We start from the raw sequence: 20,603 nt of genomic DNA, 5'->3' as shown, positions 1-20,603 counted from the left end.
ACTATTTTAATTGCATGGTTATTTTTTGTCAACATACGCTCACAACCTACTGTCGTTATAAGTGAAGCCTAAGCAAAATGGGCTACAAGGCTGTCTGTGCGTCACAAACAAGACTGAATGGGGTCATCCCTATGTTCCCCGGGTCCTATGTTCCCCGCTCGGGGTTAGGGTTAGGATTTATGGTTAGGGTTTTAAAAAAGGGTCCTATGTTCCCCGGTCCTAGCTTAGAAATCTAGACGCGCCCCTAGCGGCTAGTCTAGCAACTCTCCGTTGGCTTGTGAGCTCCAGAAATCGAAACTCAATCAGGCCAATGAAATCGTGTATAGAGTCGTTAGGCGGGCTTAACATAATGATTGATGGCAGAGTTGCAACAGTATGGCTTGAATTCCCTGCTACTTGAAAACAAATAAGATGGATGTTGCTGTTGGCGAACAGTACAGTTAAGCTTTTATTAAGTTGGCAAACGTTTGAACTAGCCAACTAGCACCGCTGGTGGGAAACGCATGGGACTCATAGCGCTGCCGCTGTCCTATTGCGTGCAGAATTTGAAAGACAACTTATTATCCCGCCCCTCGGACTAAGCACTGCGAATGGTGAGTGCCCAGACATTTTAATGTGGGTCTGGCTCATCAGGCTACCCCGGTCCCCATAGACATAATATTATGTCTATGCCGGGTGTTACATGGCAACTGGCACCCATGTTAACTGGCTGCATTGGTGACGTTTCACGAGTGATGACGTTTCTTTGACAGATGTGGCCGCTTGCAGATTTGTCACTTTCTGATGGAAACTGGAGATGAACAAATACAATGTCAAAATTGTCTGTAGTACGCTACATGCACTGGACCATGAATATGCCACCAAAAAAATAAATACCTAAATAGCCTAATAATAGCTCCACTTGGGTATCGAACCTGCTTCCTAAATGAAACCTCTACATGATAACCGTTCATCTACGTATGCCTTGCGCCACGAACCAGCTGATAAGTCAGAGTGAAATTTACTTGACTTACTCTATACAATTAGAAGAAGTCATCTGATAATTGTAGCAAGTTAACACGGCTGATGGTGTTGTCTTGCTACAGCAGTTGCCCAAGCCAGTAGGTCTTCAAAGTATCATGGACATGGTTACGTTTTCAAACATTTCACTGTAGCCTAAATTCAGGAAGCGTTGCTGGTCTAACAATAAATAAATAATAATAAAAAAACGTGTGATGGGGAGGATTGAACCCATGTCGACTGCGTGAAAAAGCAATGTTTAGGCATAACCTGTTGCGCCACAGGAGAAGCACCAAATTCTGAAGAGGGAAATAAATGATAAAAAAAACATCAAACCCATGTTTACATGTCAGCAACATTAACGTTAATAGCCTATAAGCCTAAGAGTTTTGACTCTCCCTGTGCGCAAATTTTGTGTAAAATATGGACACGTTGACCTGCCCATTGCAGGAGAAGTGTGCGTTTGGAGTGTGGAGTGTGCGTTTCAATGCCTGTGTTACATGAACTGAATTCTTAAAAGAATAGGCTGGACAAAAGGATACACAATTAGGCAACACATTTTTATTTGATTTATTTGCTGACGTATGGCTCTACAGACACTTCAGGTAGGGTCGGCCACAGCCTAACCTCAGTGAAACGTTTGTAAAACTTAACCATGATACTTTGAAGGCCTACTAAATGGCTTGGGCAACGGTAGCATGATAACATGGTAGCCAGATAACATGAACAGCTATGTTAACTTGTTACAATTATAATAACGTTAGCTGACTTCTTTTAATTATACAACTGAAGTCAATTTCTAACAGTACCGTCAGCTGCTTGGTGGCGCAAGTGGGTATACGTCTGATTATCATGCAAACAGGTCGATTTATTCGTGGTTCGATACCCACGTGGATTTAATTTATGCTATTTAGGTGTTTGTTTTTTGGGTGGCATATTCATGGTCCAGTGCATGTAGTACTACATACAATTTTGACTTTTAAACATGTCATGCATATTTGTGTGTGTCTCTAGCAGAGATGGGACCAAGTCACTGGTAAATCCCAAGTCTTAGCAATAAAGTCCAAGTCAAGTCCCAAGTAAATACAGAGAAGGGCAAGTCGAGTCCAAATCCAAGTCAAATCAAAGCCAAGTCGAGTCCAAGTCCAAGTCCCAATCTTTTCAAGTCCTGAACAAGTCATCAGGTACTCTTCACTTAATAATGCCATTATTATACTATTGATCATAATTTTAGCACTTCCATCTAATCCACAGTATTTTTTTTATAAATACATATTAAAATATGTTCAATGTTCCTGTCTTGTAATCTTTTACGACATATGCATGCGCATACCTGTGTAATATACACATGTGCATACCTAAGTAATCTGTACAAAACGGATAGCTACATGACAGTGGCGACTCATAAAGGAAGCCAAGGTCAACACTTTTATATTATTTAAAAGATAATAATGACAGTAATTTTGATTTTAAAGTATTCATTTCTTAAGAAATACTACACATTTGATGCTGTTTATCTTATTTGTAAATGGTGCACTGTCACTTTAAGCCCATTGTGTGCCACTGTCCACACGTTCTCATAATGATCTTTTTTTACCAGCTCCATTCTCCATTCAATATTAACAATGATAAGCATGCTATTAAGTTGGCACAAACAGCTTTCATTCCTTTGGAAAGAGAAGCATGTAGCCTATGACATGATGCTTGCTTGACATTTATGAGCCTGGTAGCCAGTAGGCCTAGCCACCTACAGTAGCTGAGTGGAATGCGTTTCAATCGGCATATCATGTGCTTCATGTAAATAAATTATTGAATACTTCAAGACTCACCAGTTCCATTACACAAAGGCAAAGACAACTCTTCATTTTCTTGTCCACTTTCCAAATCACAGTGAGTGCAGCTAGTATGTCATAGTGACCTGGATCTCATAACAGTATAGGCTAGTGACCGGATAAATTCGCAATCTCCTCTAATCTCGTATTTGTTGCCTTCACGATTTCCTTTTATATGTGTCTTATATTCAAAAGAAGATATCAATCATCATCAGCAATGACAAGCCAGCTGGAACCTACTCGTTTTCTCTCCCTCTCGTGCGTGCTTAGATGCGTTCTCAATTAAATGCAGTAGGAGAACTGGTACAATTGTAACAGCGGTAGGCCTACAAATGTAACAGTGTTTTATTCTCAAGATATGGTGTAGCTACGGAAACGTAAACAGACACATATCATGTAATTATGTATAATCTTACAGCCATCCAAATATGAATGGTCTACTATAAATACGACCAGAGATATTAAGCAAAAAGGTGCAAAATTCAAGCATCGCGATTTTTTATTTATTTTTAACCGCAACTGTTTGTTTAAGTTTGCTTTGTGAAATTTGAGCGTGTGGACTTCAATCACATGTCATTCATATCTTCAGTCCCTCTGTTTCAAGTTAACATGAGTCCCATTTGATTTATGTAGTCACAGCACATGCAAATGAAATGAAAATAAAAACATGACCTGTGCGGGTCAGTTGTAACACCAGTCTCTATGGCAAAATGAACTGATTTTATCGCGCATTCTATTGCGAGTTATGGATTATGATTTTTGTGCCGCCATCACCCAATTAAAGTTAACACAGCAACTTGAAATATCACTGTTGGACCAAATGCTTCAGACATGTAAGAAATAAGCAGTTTATCAACTATATTTACTGGTTTTATCAAGTGGATATGGCCAAAATAAGCATATTTAAAGGTTATTGTGAGCTAGCATAACACCGTAATATGGTCTGCAATGGCTAATCAATAATGCAATAAATTAGCTTTAACAGTCATACATTTGGACTTTTTTTTCTTGATTTTATATGAAAACAGATGCTCTTTGTTTAACCCAGCACTGTTTTGTGTTAAAATATGTTATAGGATTCACAAGAGTGCAAATCAGTTTGCAGTAAATCTACTAGTTATTGGCTAAATGTTGGTCCTTCCTCTGTCTCTTGGTGCCCTACACACAGTGCGTAACGCGTGTGGGGGTAGCGGCAGCACTGAACTGTGCTCTGGCCGCTTGTCTCCGCTATTTTTTTTTTATTATTATTTTTTTTTTTTATCCATGTACATGTCTGGTCTCTAGTATAGACCCTTTCAACAATAAAAACAAAAACAATGCTTGAACGTTCTATTTGGGCCCCAATCTACTTCCTCTGCATTAAGATAACATATGGAATGTTAAAAAGGAAGTCTTGTGGGGCCAACTATGATGCTGATAATGGAACTCTCTTGAAAGGGTCCATATCGGAAAGTGACAAATCTGCAAGCGGCCACATCTGTCAAAGACTCGTCATCAAGCATGAAACGTCATCAACGCAGCCAGTTAACATGGGAGCCAGTTGCCATGTAACACCGGTCCCATACAAAGCGGGGAACATAAGACCCGGGGAACATAGGTAGCCTACGCTCCCGACTGACCCCCTTACTCAACAGTTCGCGATATTATTATTTTATGTTAACACGCTCAGTCAAAACCTTCCGTCGCAAATTGTGAAAAACATTGTTGTACATGTCAGACGGGATAGGCATAGGCTACGGTTTATATTGCGTCGCTTTACACATAATGTTAGTTGCATTGATTAAAAACTGTAACAATAATAGTACATCGGGTGGCATATAGCATATCTGTTCAAGTTATAGGTGACACCCAAAAAATGACCTCCCCTGCGTTCGCGATAGTAAGAAATTGTCTAAATTGATGCACGGAAAGAACACAGCCTCCGAATTCGCACATAGAGCTCACAATATCATATCCAAAAAAGTTAAACGGATTGGGCAACCTCATCAGCTGTCTCGATTGTGTCACTATAATCCAACTTTTAGACCGTCCTCCAGACGTGTTCTTTTTCTTTAAGCAACCGCCCCAGGCCAATGAGACAAGCGTGTAGCTACAACATAAACAAAGCGAAACTCATGGCTGACGTAGGACTATCTTCTTGAGCGGTCTCTGATTGAGACACAGAAAGTTCTCAAGAACACTATTAGATCTTTAAACATTTACCATCACACACATTCATTCATCGGACCTAATATTTGTAGTTGCCTTAAAAAAAGGAAAATAAAAGGTGATAGACACCCCCCCCCCCCCTATTTCTTTCCTCACCGGATCTGCATCGATCTCAAATATGACATTTCTAAAATCAAATTGACGGAAATCCGTCGTACGACGGAGAACTTTAATTCTTTTGCTCCTGTCCAGTGTTTCTCTGGTAGTGGATATGATTATAATAGATTCAGGGGTACAACGTTGATAGTCCCCTCTTCTGTGAATTATGTTATGTGACCTTTACAGTTTGTATATGAACTACTGTGTAAAGGTTTTTAGACAGTATTTATCTCACAGAGCTGTAATGTTAGGCTTTTAAGAAATTGAAGTTAGTTCACCAAGACAAAATGTAAAAATGACAGTAGGCAGTAAGTGAGATTGGGTGATGCAAAATATAAATGTCAGCAGGCCTGTGGAGTGTATAATCTTCACTTCCAAGAGTTAAAATTTCTTTCCATAGGGAGAGATAAAAAAAAGTAAACACAGCCAGAGAAACTTTATGTTTAAATCACAGAGATATCTCTTATTTATTAAGCAATGGTATTTCATTTAGTATAAAAATATGAAGCAAAAAAAGCATTTAAGTGTATTATAGAATTGAAATAAACAAAGGTATGGACCGTGTTAAGATGCTCACTTCATGTACTTTCATGTGCTTACATTCCCATTCATGCACAGACATACGGTGAAATACAGGCCTTACTAGCCGTGCCACCATGCTAACACTCACTCTGAACATAATCCCTGTACATTTTTAAGTTTCATCAGTCTACAGTAATACAAAAACCTGAACTATGTGCTAAAGTTAACATTAACAACGACAACAACAACAATCAGAAAACCAAAACAGAGTGTAATAAGATCGTAACGCTAATTAGAAAAGGTAGACATCTTGGGTGTTCGGAGTGAGGGAAAAACAGCACATATAAAAAAAGACACACACATAAAACCCTTATATATAATATTACATCTAAAAACAATACATAGAAGATTGAAATGAGAATGCAACAAAATTGTGTTTCTAGTTTTGACATCTGAGGGGTAGTTTGGACCGTGGCAGATTTGCTACGTCACCCTCTGGCTTTTTGGGGGTGCTGCTGGGAGCTTCACGCTTCTCTTTCTTCTTGCCATTCCTCTTTTGCTGAAATAAAGAAGAGCACAGCTCACAAATGCAACCTCCAGGTCAAAATCACATTAATGGTTACTTGACTTTCAGGTGAAATTCAAATTAGGTTATTTGGTGTTACACTAACAAAGGATAGGGCTGTCATGTTGGGCTGCTAAGTATTTAGAGAATTTGTTTTACCTTGAAAAATGGCCCTCTGCTGTTCTCGTCACACATGATGTTCATGTCAACAAATGAGGGCTCTGTTATCGCACTGACATCAGAGGCTGCCAGCTCTTCCTCTGTAGATCCCTGGTATTGCATTAATTAAGAACAGTGTTGGATTAATCCTAGAGGGAAGAAGCACGAACATAGCTACAATACTTCAACACATTTCTGGAGACACAGGCCCTCGAACTGGACCGTCTCCCACTCCAATCAAATTTTGGGATGACCTAATCGAAATTTGACGTAATCGAGATATGAATATTTTGCCATATTCTGTCTTGTTTTGTCTTGAGTTATTAATCCAGCACACTCCTTTGCTTTATAGTGGTAACTTGTACAAACAATATGTGTGTGAGTACTCATTACTTTTGAGTACAAAAACAATTAGGATAATGATTTTTGAGCAGTCCTACTTATTTTTCAGATGGTTTACACTTGTTTTCACAATTTCACTAATATGTTGTTAATAGAGTACCAAAGCCATTACATCACATTGTCCAGGCAACCAGATTTTCTGTTCTAAACAACCGAACCTAGATGGCGTTTTTCTATTGTTTCGCTTTGTTCTTTCTTTGAAAACGAGAATAAATCCATTTTAAGAGGAGAAAATCACTATAGATCGAAACATGATGAGGAGTGAAGCACTGCACCATGTTGACAGTGTTTTACACAACGGTGGTTTCAGTTTTTAAATAAAAAATAAAGACGATCTATTCTCAATAATTGTTTTAATCATCGGAAAAGCAAACTGCTTATCAATACGTGAATAAAAAAAAAGTTCCGTTTCTAGAAAACTTTGGTCTGCCTAGTATTTCACGTTGTTAATTTGGTTTGTGTAAAACAGAAATTTGGTTGATATGGTGACGTGACGTGACGTGACGTGACGTGACGTGACACGAAGGGGCAGCCGTGGCCTACTGGTTAGTGCTTCGGACTTAGAAGTACAAAAATAGCGTTTTGTAGCGGCGCAATTGAAATGCCCCGCTCACTTCCAGGCTACGAGTTGTGACTGAAAACGGTACAATCGAACTTTCTCAAAACACATCCGAATGACATAATTTTGATGTCAACTCAACGTATGTACCCCCAATCATCCGGAAATCGATCTAAAGTGCATTTTACTCCGGATAATTCCTTTAACCTCACTGTGTGTTCACTGTGTGCTGAGTGTGTTTCACTAATTCACGGATTGGGATAAATGCAGAGACCAAATTTCTCTCACGGGATCAAAAGAGTATATATACTTATACACTTTGATACTCTATTACTGGCCAGGTGGCCAGAAGAAAAAACTGACAGAAAGAGTTAGGGTGCTGTATGGATATGAAAAGACTATAATGCTTGCAAAAAGTAATTTCCTGTGTATTAGCCGCATTGTGTATAAACCGAAGGACAGTTTTTTTATGCAAGTTAAAACAATTAAACCATATACCATAATAGGGCTGGGCGATATATCGGTATTACGACTACGACCGATATATTTTTGAAAACGATATGTAGTTGAGACAATATCGTAATACCGGTATTATGTCAAATAATGGGCCATTTTATCAAAGCCACTTGCTCTTCTGTGTTCAGACCATTCAGATAGCCGCAGCTCTGCTCAACTGCGCCCCTTGCGTGTGCACGTTCTCCCTCGCAGCACTACAAACTTTCAAACATGACGGACACTGAGTCAGATTTTGTTTACCTTGATCAGAGGTTGGTGCTGATGCCTATTCCGTCGGCACATCAACGGTTAGACCGAGAATTCTCGTTGTGAAATCAAAATTCCACTGGAGCTCCAAGCGGTTTTGTACGCAGATTTAAGTTACAACACTGTTTAGCAGCTACAGCTCTTCGACTCACGGTAAAATGTCATTTTTGGTACATAGCCTAGTTAATTTAAATACACTGATGAATGCTTGCGTTTAGCGACAGTAGCAGATCTAAAGTCCTCAGGGATTTTATTAAGAGGATATGCACGCGACTCGCGGGCAGTTAGGGCATCATTTTTTATGATTCCTGAAACCCCATTCAATCGTGCATAGGGATTTTTCTTACGAACCGGAACATGCAAAAATGAACGCATACAAAACGACGGTAGCGTCTATCACAGTCTTGATGAGTGAGTTACGTTGTTTAAGTAGCCTAATTTTTAAAAACTTTTTTTGTTGTTGATAACATGTCTAGGCCATCATAGTCTACATTTGCTTGTCATCTAGGCCCTATCAAACCCTTACAGGTAAAAAAACTGCATTGTGTGACAAAACTGCAGGTTTTTTCAATATTGTTGTGCCCAAAATAGCCTATTGCATTGTGCAGTACAATGTAGGCCTGTGTTGTCAGTCAGGGTCAACTTTTGGTCTTTTGTTATTTGCACAGCTTTATCAGAGCAACTGTAGCCTATGCCTATTGTAGGCCTGTGTTATTGTTTACACTTTTTTGCACAGCTCTGTTAGAGCAGTCTGAAATTAATATAATTAAAAAAGGCTGTGTTGTCATAATTGTTGTGTTGAGTGAATATATGAAGCACTTTGCTCTTTCTGTTTGAAATATCAATATCGTATCGATATCGTATATCGCCAATCAGCCCCAAAATATCGGGATATCAGTTTTGGTCCATATCGCCCAGCCCTATACCATAATAAAGGTATTAACCTCATAGCTGAAGAAATTTTGTAAAATCAATATATAAACTTCGGCTAATAGTTGGGAAATTATGGTACCAACCCTCCACTGTTTGACTCTTAAAAGGTACCTGATCAACAGTTTTAATCTCCTCCTCAGGTTCGTCTTGGGAGTCATATTCATCCTGAAGCTCCTCCATCTGAGCATGAAACTCCTCGATGAGCTCGTCGCGGGCACGAGACCTTACCAGCACGCGAGGGAAGTCATATTCCTTACGCTGAGGAGTGGAGCCTGAGAAAACAAAAATACAAATATAAACAAAAGACATAGCACCCCCCCCCCCCTCCCCAATGTATCTGAGAGGAAGGCAAGAGAACACAAACAGCAGGGGGCCAGAAGGGCATACCAGTGGGGATATCTTCCATGAGTTCCTCCCGCAGGAAGCTGTGGACCGTTTTGAGTGCCTGGGCTGCTTGCGTCGAAAGCTCCTCTCTGGAGGACTGAACGGTGGCCATGTCTTTGCCCGTTTGATCCTGGAGGTTATTAAGAATCCCGCTTGCCTCTGTTTGATGCCGTCTGAAGCAGTCTGCTGTTTCCTGGAGCAACGCCTCTCCCCGTGTTTCCACTGGCTAATAACACACACACATACAAACCCACAATTATTTTCTTTCTGTAGCCTTCTTGTGCTTATATAATTTCTCTTGCTCAACAACACAACTGTAATACATGATGAGCATGTTCTGCTCCTCGGTGGTTTGTTACCTGGGCCAGGCTCAGCAGGGAATCTTTATTGGCCTGTGTGAGGTCAACTTGGGCTTGGGCAGCAGCCTCAACACGCTCTGTGGCTTTGTGGCACCAGTTGCTGGCCGCCTCCCCCAGTGCCTTCAGAGAGGTCTGGAGGTTGCTGCGATACCCTGCAGACTCCTCCAGAGTAGCAGCCAGTTCATCGGTCACTCTGCTTGTCTCCGAGACCAAACCGTCCACAGCAGCTTCAAAACTGTGCAGCCTGGACCGCTCCTGTGTCTCAGCCTCTGAACATCTCCTACAATCACACAAGGAAACGGCAAGTTATTGAATTCTTCCTGGATTTCTATGCAGGCAAAGCGTAACAGTCAATACGGCCACAGAAATCAGACACAGGGAAAGATGTTTGTTTCAGTTCTGATGTAAACTCTGAATATTTAATCACTTCATCTCACGAGAGACAAATCTAGACACTGACAATATAGACTAGTGCATATGTAATGTAATGTCTTTAAAGTTGTGTCTATCAGATTTTTGATATCCTGATGGTGTAGTAGGCAGCACCATTGAGTTTAAGCACATTACCTCCAAGTCCCACCACTATCAGTAATATGATTCAGATCAGTAGCGCTGCAACAAACCTACTTGATCAAATTTCCACCTCACCACACCATTTAACAAAAGCTGTGAAAAATATTCTTGTTAGAAAAAAATATTTTTAAGTTTAGGCGTATTTTACAGTTTTAAATTAATTTATGTTGAAAAACAGCACACATTGTTATTGTGCAGCAGTTTTCAACAGGGGGCACTGTTCAACACCAAATCTGCCATCATGACTGACTGCTCTCCAGCATCTCTTGTGAGATAGCTTAGAGGTCCAAGTTTGAGAATGTAATCTCATAGCTACAACTGGAGTGGATGAGCCAGGCCGACGTTTAAAGACGAACAATAGCATTGTCGAGCAACACCTTTAAACTGAATGAGTCAGACAAGAGCCTTTAAAAAGCAAATAGTGCTATGGGCCACTCTTCCGAAAAAATGGAATGTGATATTTCTTTGCCAGTTGATTAAGTCAGACATGGACAGTGGTAGTCTGTGATAGGTCCATTGAAATGTTACCCAGAAGACTGTCGGAAATGTGAAATTATCGTCCATGCATAACCTAACCCACCCAGTGGAAAAAATTGTTTCCACCGGGACTTATTCCCTAAACTAGGGCCCCAGGTGTTACTCACGTGTGCAAAGCCTGCTGTAGGGAGTCGACGGGAGCAGACAGAGCCTCGGTCCTGCTCATCAGCCCCTGGAAGCTGCTCTGGGTGTTCTCAGACAGCAGGCTCAGTTGGCCATGCAGGCACTGGAGCAGCTGGGACAGGTTCTGGACAGACAAGGAGAGAACAGAGCCATACAGAAGGGTGGGTCAGCTGCATACAGTGCAGGACAAACAAAACAGCAGAAATAGATAGATAGATAGATACTTTATTGATCCCCAAGGGGAAATTCAAGTATAATATATGTATATATAATATAAATATATGACAAAGAACGATGTGTGGTGAACTTTGTGGTGTGCGGACTGACTCACAGTCTTGTGGGTCTGGTCAGCTTCACCCAGCTTCTCTTTCAGGTCCCCAATCTCCGCCTTCAGAGAGCTGAACCCCTCCAAGGCTGCACCTCGCATCTCAGAGAGCGCCTGGGCCTGTTTGTCGAGGTGTGAGGTCATCTCACGCTTCATGGTTTCCATCTGCAGGGCAGATAAAAGAGCGGGAGAGAAAAGAAATAATCAAAATAAAAAAATGCATACTTTTCATGTAAACTGCAAGTGTTCATGTCAACTATTTGAGCAAAATGTTAACTGGAGCGACTGATTCTCACCCTCTGAATCATAGCACGCTGACACTCCATAGTCTCAGTCAAGTTCCCCATCATTGACATCAAAGTAGTGACGGTTGGCAGCGCCTGTGCCATCAGAGCCTCTTCTAAATGCATCTGGTGCTCCTCCTGTAGGGCCAACAAAAAGGTTAGAGACCCCCTCCAGTGAAAAGTCACATTTGCAACCTTGTTAACATAATGATGTCTGCTATGTTTTACATGACATATCATGAGCGAAATAAGTAGACAATGTCATGACCGAGGATTTCTGCTTTGGATCTACAGTCGACCAATCACAGCCTCAGTATGTGAATTCAAACTGCAGTCCTTTATGACCACCTTAAGGGTACTGAACCAATCTTGAGTACTTGGGGGTGGGACAATTCTTCATAAAGATGCATGTCAGCTGCAGCAGCCAGTAGCAGGTGATTAGTGTGTACAGAGGGGACAGGGACAGGTAGACCTTAACTCCCAAAATGAGGAAGGTGTAAAATATAGATTTAAGCCATTTAAAGGCCACGAGGGGATTTTTTCACGAAAAAAAGTCAGAATGTATTAAACCTTAGAGAGAACAGAGAGGACATTTAAGGATGCAATAAGATGTGAGTACTAAGACATTTTAGAGTGCATTACAGTAATTTCCTGTGTATTAGCTGCATTTTGTGGGCAATTCCATGGAAAATTATGTTTGTATAACATCCATAACGCCAATAAAATGTGATTGTATGGTATGATGTGAATGATTACATGAAATTTGAGCATTTGCTATTTTTGGCTGAAGAATGTACATGAGAAAAAATGCACAAAAAATTAATGTTATCATTCACATCATACAAATGCCAAGGCATTTCACTGGCGTTATGGATGTGACAAAAGGTCAATTTTCCTGGAATTGCCCTTGTATAAACCGCAGGACAGCGTTTTATGCAAGTTAAAAAAAACAAAACCATAGTAATACCATATTAACTGACCCCGCAGTTTGCAAAATCAATGTATAAACCGCAGCTAATAGATGGGAAATTACAGTAGTCATGAATGATTTAACAAGATTATGTTTCTGGCACAGATACAATGGTTGGTGCTAGGAGAAAATACATAAATACATACATGTAAACAAACAAATAAATCCCTTGAACATTAACAATAGTAGCCATGTTTTATCACTTTTTGATCCAAGTTATGGTTATGGTTATTTAGCAGACGCTTTTGTCTAAACTCTGACCATTCTGACTTCATTAACTGAAAACCAAACACCTGAACAAGGCCTTCTGCCTTTGCTTGTCCTTTCTGCTGTGTGCTTTATCTTGGACAAAAAAAACAGACATAGTGAGAAACAGAGCAGTTGTTTACCAGCATGTGCAGCAAGTTCTGTTTGGACTCCACACTCAAGCTCTCCTGCTGCTCCAGCTTGGTCACACACTGGCCCACATTCTCCTCTAGAACAGCCTTCACTCCAGCCTTGTAGGAGCTGACTGTGGAAACAGCGTCTTCAAGGGCCCTGCTGTTTACTTTGTGAAGGTCCGCTGTCGGGGAAAAGAAAGAATGCAAGAACAACTTACATACACTGATCAAATGCACAATGAAATCTAAATAAATAAATAAATCTCAAGGATTTTTTTGGCACAAAGATGTTATTTTGTTTAAAATAAACCAAAACCATCAAGTCAGACGCGTTGAGGCACTCACAGACAGTGGTGCCAAAGTACTCCATGAAGCTCTGGTGGGCGTTGCTCTGCTGTTGCAGGGATCGCTGCATCTGGCTGTAGCTGTTCTCCATGTGCTGGGCAAAGTTCTGCTGCACTCTAGAGTTGTGCCGGTCCACTTCCCGCTTTCTGTCCAGTTTGGCGTGAAGACCGGACACATCCTTTGTGCTGACATCGGCAGTGGACAGCAACTGCGGAGACAATAAGCAGCCCAGAGACCACATATTCAGATACGCTCAATACAGAGGTTTGGACTATCTGAGACATTTGCAACAAGGGCCATCTAGTATAGACTGATTGCCTTCTGGTCCATTGAGAAAAAGTAATTTAACCGATTGCTTCAGGTGACGACATTTCTAAACAGATGCCTAAATGTATCTTACTGATCTTTATGTGATAATGCAATGAGGGTGTACAACAGTCAGTCACCCAACAGAATCACGGTGCTCACAGGCGCTTGCATTGAATGCAGTGCTGGAGACGCATCTCATTCACTTTACATGGGCTTACTTCATCCGTTGCCCAAGTGAATTGTGGTTACGTTTACTTTGCTTTGCTCCCGTCGCAAAGTTCAACTTTTGCTGCACCAGCCAATCAAATTACGCTTATGCTTCACGGCATACACCATAGTACACACCCCCGACTGTCGGGAAAACCCACAGCTGTGTGCATCAAGGGTCAGAGCTGGTGTGCTCACCTTGTCTGCAGTGCTGTACAGCTCTCCCTCGGTGGTCATCAGCTTGGACGCGATGAAGGTCTCCTCACCGAGCCTGAGCCGTGTCTCCTGCAGGTCCCTGTGAGCCGTCTGCAGCTGCTGGTTCGTCTCCTCCAGGAGCGCGGTCAACTGGTCCGCCTGCTCCTTACTGTCCGAGAACATCTCCATCGCCTAAAACACCAAACCACAGACTAGAATTTAAAATGTTTGTGGAAGGGCAAGACAAAGGGAATGAGAGCAGTTGATACTTTCCTTAAGGATAACAATTTGTGCTGCTGTTAGAAATTAAACATGTTTGTTAGAACAGGCATTTGAAAACAAATATACACATCCACAATTGTACTGCACATCCAATGTATGGGACTAATTTCTATAATTTTATCATCAATAAAACAGTAATACATTTTATTTAAAACGGGAGGGTGAAAATGCTCACCTTTTTCAGTTCATCTTCTAAGACCGTCATCTTATCCATGTATTCAGTAATCTGCAGCTCATGGGACAACAGTTTGCTGTTCATGCTCCTACAGATTGAAATACAGTCATGCACCATTTTGGAACCATCAGCATCAGCTTTGAAATGCATATTAAGAAGGTAAGCGATAAGAGTAAGGTCTTACTCGTAGTTCTCAGATGACAGATACACGCCATGCTTGTCTCGGGTGGCAGCAAGGTCACGCTTCAGACGCTCAATCTCCTCAGTATATTCCTGAGGAATTGGACATCAGAGTGATACGATTCATATTTAAAGACTCCACACTAAGTGTGCCAGTGCTCAGCAAGACTTTGTTAACATGTTACATTTCCGGCGCCATCCTTTTGAAGTACCTTAATAAGGGTCCTCTTGGTGAGTTTCTGATTGACCTCAGGCTTGTTCAAGATGCTTTTAGCTCTGTTGGCGTAATCCAGGGTGCTCATTGTTTCCTGTCAAAGCAGAACAAATTGCCCGAGTGAGGAAATGAAACATTCACAACCAAGCAGCAGTAATTACTACAGCTTGATGTAGCTCTTTGACTTAGGGGAATTCTACACTTGCCATCAGCTTGTACAGACGGAAAATAATTCAGTGATAATGTAACAATGCGTGTCTGCCAACTTTTCAAAGGTAGTTAGTTATACTGCTTGCTAAACTAAGATCACAAAGACATCAGAAAGCAGCAGCAAACAGTCCAGACACAGACCTCAAGATTGACTGAGGCAGGGGAGACCGTGGCAATGATGGAGGTTTTTGTGCGGCCGCCGAGAGAGTCCTGCAGGATGCGGGTGAGCTTGGACTCCCTGTAGGGGATGTGAGGGCGACGCTCCACCAGAGCAGTGATAACGCGGCCCAGCGTCAACAGCGACTGGTTGATGTTGCCCGCCTCCCGGGCGCGTTTATCAACAGCACCCGAACGACCAATGTTCTCACTGCCAGCCAGATCCACCTATACAAAGCACAGGATACAGTTGAGGGATAAACACACCAAGGCGTACCTGTAGGTAAGTGCAGTAAAATGTAAACTAGATAGATAGATAGATAGATACTTTATTGATCCCCAAGGGGAATTTCAAGAATATCAAACTAGTAGTATATAACTACAAGAACTTCAAAAGAGCCATGAAAGCTAATAACGAGACTCACCAAATTGAGTTTCCCAATTTTGACCAGCTCCTCCCCCTCAATGTTGACTTCTTTCATGTGAATGGTCACTGAGAACACAGAATGGGACCGGCTAGAGGGGAACAAGCAGGAAGTTTACTTGGATGACACCAGCACCATGAAGCATACTGTAGGTTAAAAGTATAGCCAGGGGATAGGGATGGCCAATACAGACTTAAAACGATATCACATGTCATGACAATTGTGGAGATAACATTATAAAGGACAATATGAAGCCTCATATATGCTCAACATTAAAAATGGATATGGATACGAACGGAACCTGCATCCATTCTCTGCATTTATTTTGTCTGTTCGCTTAAAGCTTCCGAATATGGATAAAATAGGTCAACATATGGAAAGAACGTATCCATTTAAGTATGAAATGGAAGCATAAACTAGGCTGTAGTCTTGAGAGCCATGCAAACACAAACACTAATCTTTAAACTTAAAGCCATGAACTCTTCTTCCTTGCCTAGATTTAAACTCTGCCTTCCACCATGCTTATTTTTGTTTTACATGTGAGATGCCCACTTTGTGGTGCATTTACATATCATCAACTAGCCCATATATTGCATGATGCCAATATTGTCAATATTGACTAATTGCAGGATGATAAATTCTTATCATGAAGAGAATTCTACTGGTATATCATGGTTGATACAATATGGGAAATCCCTGTTAGTCAGGAACGCCTCTTCGGCTCATACCTGGAGTATGCGTTCATCAAAGTGGAAGCAGTCTTCCTCTTGGCAGCACCTCTTTCCAAAATCTGGTACACCTCATCTTTGGTATGAACAGTAATTTCCTCAAGGCCCTTGATGACAACACCACGCTGAGAGAGAGAGAAAAAAGAGCAATAGTCCAACTTGATCTACAGACTTTAGGCTGCAGGGTTAAGGGTGTTGTTGTTTTGAATGGAGTTTTCTTATGAATTTGAATGCTGACCTTATTTCTTGGGTCATCAAACATTTGCAGCCGTTCCGTGACATCTGGACACGGGCTGAGAAGGTCAAACAGCTCCTCGTTATAAATTTCCAACAGAGACACCTTGACTGAGAATTCTGTGTTGTTGTCTGACAACTTGTCAAAAATCTGATGGAGCGTGCGAGGAATAATGCCAGCCAAAGGATCCTGATGAGAGATGGGAGTATGAATCAGTTAGATAAAAAAAATGTTCAAACAACCAACAACATAATCAGAATTATATCAGACAACATCTTGATTAGAGAAACAAGCCCTATGACAAGTAAACAAGCCCTATGACAAGAGTAAACACAGATTTGGTCTTAGTACCTCCTCCCATGTGTATTCTTCATCAGTAGACCTCTCCCCTTCCATTGTGAAGGTTTTCCCAGTTCCAGTTTGGCCATACCTAAAAATACAAAATATTGTATCTGCGAGACAACAATTCAAATTTACAGTAGGCTTATGTTTCACTGTTAACTCGAACCGACACAATTCAAAGACCATGCAATGACATGCTAATAGTTGTCTACTTACGCAAACACTGTGCAATTGTATCCCATCATAACTTCATCTAAAATGGGACACAGTACACTTCTGTAGACTTCAATTTGCTTGGCAGATGGTCCAAACACCTAAATGAGATGAATTTTACAGACATATTAGACAAAATGTAAACAATTTCAACAGAACAGTAAATGAAAACAAATAGTCATTCATCTGGTCAGATGTATTTCAGGTCAAACAGGCAAAACCATATACAGTATACCGGTATAGAAACTTTCTAGGCAACTCTTACCATGTCAAATGTGTATGTTTTCCTGGCTTGTTTGTCTGTAACACCACCAGTTTTCACGGCCACTTCTTTGCGATTTTGATCGCAATCCAGCACTCCATAGGATGCGGACTTCCGCTCCACTGCATTGAACGGTCTGTGTTTTGCAAAACAAATTGCAATTATATAATATATAACAAGTTATGTTGACTCAATGGTATCGTTACAGCAGTGTCTCTGATGTTAATGCATGCACTATGTGTTTGCTGTTCTACTTGCCCGCATAGGCAACCTTTGGTTTTTACCTTTAAACACAACTTAATTTATTTAAAATAGGTTATAACATCTCTTTACCTGCATCGTACAACCACTTGGATATTTTTTCCTTTCTCCTCCTTTCTGCCACCAGCCAAAGTGTTTTGGGATGACATCGTTTCGCTAACGTTAACGTTATTAGAACGTTAACGTTAATCCCTCAACAGCTTCCGTCGTTAGCCAATCTTCTTTATCTCGAGTACTACCAAACACAACAACACATGAACTGAAACACTATAAAAAATAAGCGTTTGAAGTTGGTATAAAGACATGCTAGTTAGAAATGGTTGCCTATATAACGTTAGCAACAACGTGAACACCCGAATGCCTGCCTGCAAGCTAGCTAGTCAGCTAACGTTAAGTCTTTTTCAGATAGCTCGGGAGTTGGCATAAGAAAATAATGACCAAGCCATCGCACAAACATATTATTTAATTTGACAACTGAAATAAGTGATACTGCCGTTAAACTAGTAAGACAAATTTCATATTCTTTAAACGTCACCAAAATGACAAATCTTTGATGTTAAGTTGATGTTGGTAAATGCTAGTTGGCTAGCTTCTAGCTGAGGTTAACTCACAGGTCACGTACAGTCGATTCAAAAGGTTTATCCGTCCTTCGTTAATTATATGTAAAATACCTTTAGTGTACAGACGTTTAGCTATACGACTAAATCATAACTATAAAACCAGAGCATTGACAACATACGAGAGCTAGCCAGTTGCAGGAACAAGGTGTTTACAGAGGGTTAACAATTTCTTCTTTAAATTTCCCCCAAATTGAAAGCAGCCAATAAATGAAGCGTTTGAATTTAGCAGCAGTTTCATTGGCTAGTTAGAGAAACAGGCCGCAAAGCATCACGGGATCCCACTGTCAAATCTGCAACCAACCTGTCCTCCTGTCCCCCAACAAAATAAACCTCGCCTCAGAATCAGAAATATTTTAGCATTAAATGCTGTGAAAAGCCTCGCAGATATATTTTATAAGTACTCTTACTTTTGTAAGAAATGTGTTAACCCATAACTAAACTCGACCTATTTATTCTGGTGGAAGGAAAATTTCCACCGAATTTCACGGTTCTTTGAGATCAGTGGTTTGCGCCCGGAATTTTTAAATTAAATAGAGAAAGATACAAACAACTGCAAACCGTATTTGCAACTCTAAAAGGCTTACGAAATTGCAGTTGCTTTTGTAGAGCATGCTGATCCGCTACGAAAAACCAACCTCCCTTAAACAAGACTCATGCCTATCCTAAAATCATCCCATGAGGCCACAAGAACACGAATAAAGGTAGGGAACCATACACTAACGTTCCCGAACGTTCCCTTAACGTTTTGTGTTAGTGGGGTAACTATCAACTGATAAGCCCGAAAGGAAATTTAAATTATGATATAACGTTAGGCCTACCTTACAAACACAACATAGCAAACTGAAGGCTTGTGGTTGGAATAAAATTAATTTAACAAAAATGTCACACTTATGGTCAGTTCACAAACAATTTAAATGTCTGTTCTCACAATTTACAATTAGCCTACATACTGTAGCCTCTATGAAGACCTGAAGATTTGATGAACATATATTGCAGAAGCCACTAGGCTATTCCTCTACCTCCATCACTTTTGAAATGGTGTGTCTCCAACGCTCCATCATTTCTTTTCAAAACATAGGCTACATAGCTACTGCAGTGTGGAAGGACACCAATCTCTCGCTTTAGCAACTGTGAACTAGGCCTATAGCAGCCTTGTTAACACTTGTCTAACACATGATTCAAATACCATGGCCCAGCCTTTGTTTCTATCAAACCTTTTATGATGTATTCCAAAATTCTTAAAGCCAATTAGCTTTAGCCAAGAAATGCTATGCAAACTATGTAAAGTTACAATAAAAAGTAAACCGTGAGGGCTAGGCCTATAGGCTGTAGGCAGTCAGAATAACTAGAACAGAACTGCTTAAAAAGCAGAGCAAAGGGGTGGAGTACTACTCAACATTTGGCCTTTTTGTAAAGTATAGATTTCACTAATTGTTAAATATATTGTAATTGTTGTGATGTATTCTCAAGGAGGTAAAAAGAGGCTCTCCTGCCCCTTGAGGTGAAGTGCGAGATGTTGGATACCTTAATTGGCCACACGATGGTACTGTTTTTACAAATAGAACACCTACGATTTATCCACTCCCATTTGATTTAAAATGTAGTTTTATACTATCTAGCAATAAGACATGCTTTCGTGACAGTGTTTTATCAAGGCTGTTATTTTTGTCATCTAGTGCTTTCAGCCTGAGATGTCTCATCAGGGGAGAAATTAATTTGGTCATGTAGCAAAGGCAGCAAATTTAGGCCTAAAACAGCTAGGACGAATAAAATGTAATATTAATATTCAGACTTTGCTATTTGAATTTTCGTGGTTGATTGTTAGACTTTATCTAACATGCCTGGTTTCAGCCTATGCGTCAACCTATAGTGCCCTATAAAATTTGCAATTGGCATACCTAATTGAGCAGTATCATTCGTGAATAAGAACCAATGTATCATTATGTCTGGGCGAGATATTCCCTATAAACTTTACTCAATTAGAATATCACGGCAGTTTACGTATTTGCAGACTGAAGAGGTCAAACAACTGTGCCAAATTCGAGAACTGGGGGTTGAGTGATGAGGCACACCAATCACCGCACTTTCACGGATATGCAAAATCCTTTTTGGGTTTTCTGTCTTCATTCATTAATAGAAACATTCGACCATGGTTGTTTGGATTCCCTGCACGTGATTTGGTCATAGGTCGATGCGCGCTCCCGCAGAGCAGTGGCCGCTGCGCGTTCTTTCTGAACAGCATCATTCTCGCGACGAGAAGAGCTACAGC

General features: G+C 40.7%; 1 protein-coding gene across 2 annotated transcripts; it reads right to left on the bottom strand.

Moving 5' to 3' along the window:
- Window positions 1-5,574: 5,574 nt before the first annotated feature.
- kif11 (kinesin family member 11) lies at window positions 5,575-18,518 on the bottom strand. Of its 2 annotated transcripts, none has more exons than XM_076286146.1 (23): window positions 18,454-18,518; window positions 17,787-17,949; window positions 17,457-17,589; window positions 17,195-17,292; window positions 16,988-17,066; window positions 16,640-16,825; window positions 16,402-16,526; window positions 15,674-15,764; window positions 15,234-15,476; window positions 14,881-14,976; window positions 14,673-14,761; window positions 14,489-14,576; window positions 14,035-14,223; window positions 13,321-13,528; window positions 12,985-13,157; window positions 11,638-11,763; window positions 11,348-11,506; window positions 11,001-11,140; window positions 9,784-10,063; window positions 9,428-9,650; window positions 9,152-9,312; window positions 6,385-6,495; window positions 5,575-6,219 (listed from the first exon to the last, which is right to left on the bottom strand). In XM_076286146.1, the coding sequence occupies exons 2-23, from the start codon at window positions 17,861-17,863 to the stop codon at window positions 6,100-6,102; spliced, it is 3,195 nt and encodes a 1,064-aa protein (XP_076142261.1). In that variant the 5' UTR covers window positions 17,864-17,949; window positions 18,454-18,518; the 3' UTR covers window positions 5,575-6,099. The 2 variants fall into 2 exon arrangements, with proteins under 2 accessions (XP_076142261.1, XP_076142260.1); XM_076286145.1 differs by having other exon boundaries at window positions 18,326-18,496.
- Between the last annotated feature and the right edge of the window lie 2,085 nt (window positions 18,519-20,603).

Source organism: Alosa pseudoharengus, unplaced genomic scaffold (assembly GCF_046254945.1).
Source record: "Alosa pseudoharengus isolate Yale_2024_CS ecotype anadromous, Long Island Sound unplaced genomic scaffold, YU_APseudo_1.1 YU_APseudo_1.1_scf_15, whole genome shotgun sequence".
NCBI classification, from domain to species: Eukaryota; Metazoa; Chordata; class Actinopteri; order Clupeiformes; family Clupeidae; genus Alosa; species Alosa pseudoharengus.
Note: the sequence above shows the minus strand (reverse complement) of the source record. Positions and strands in the feature narration are given on the sequence as shown.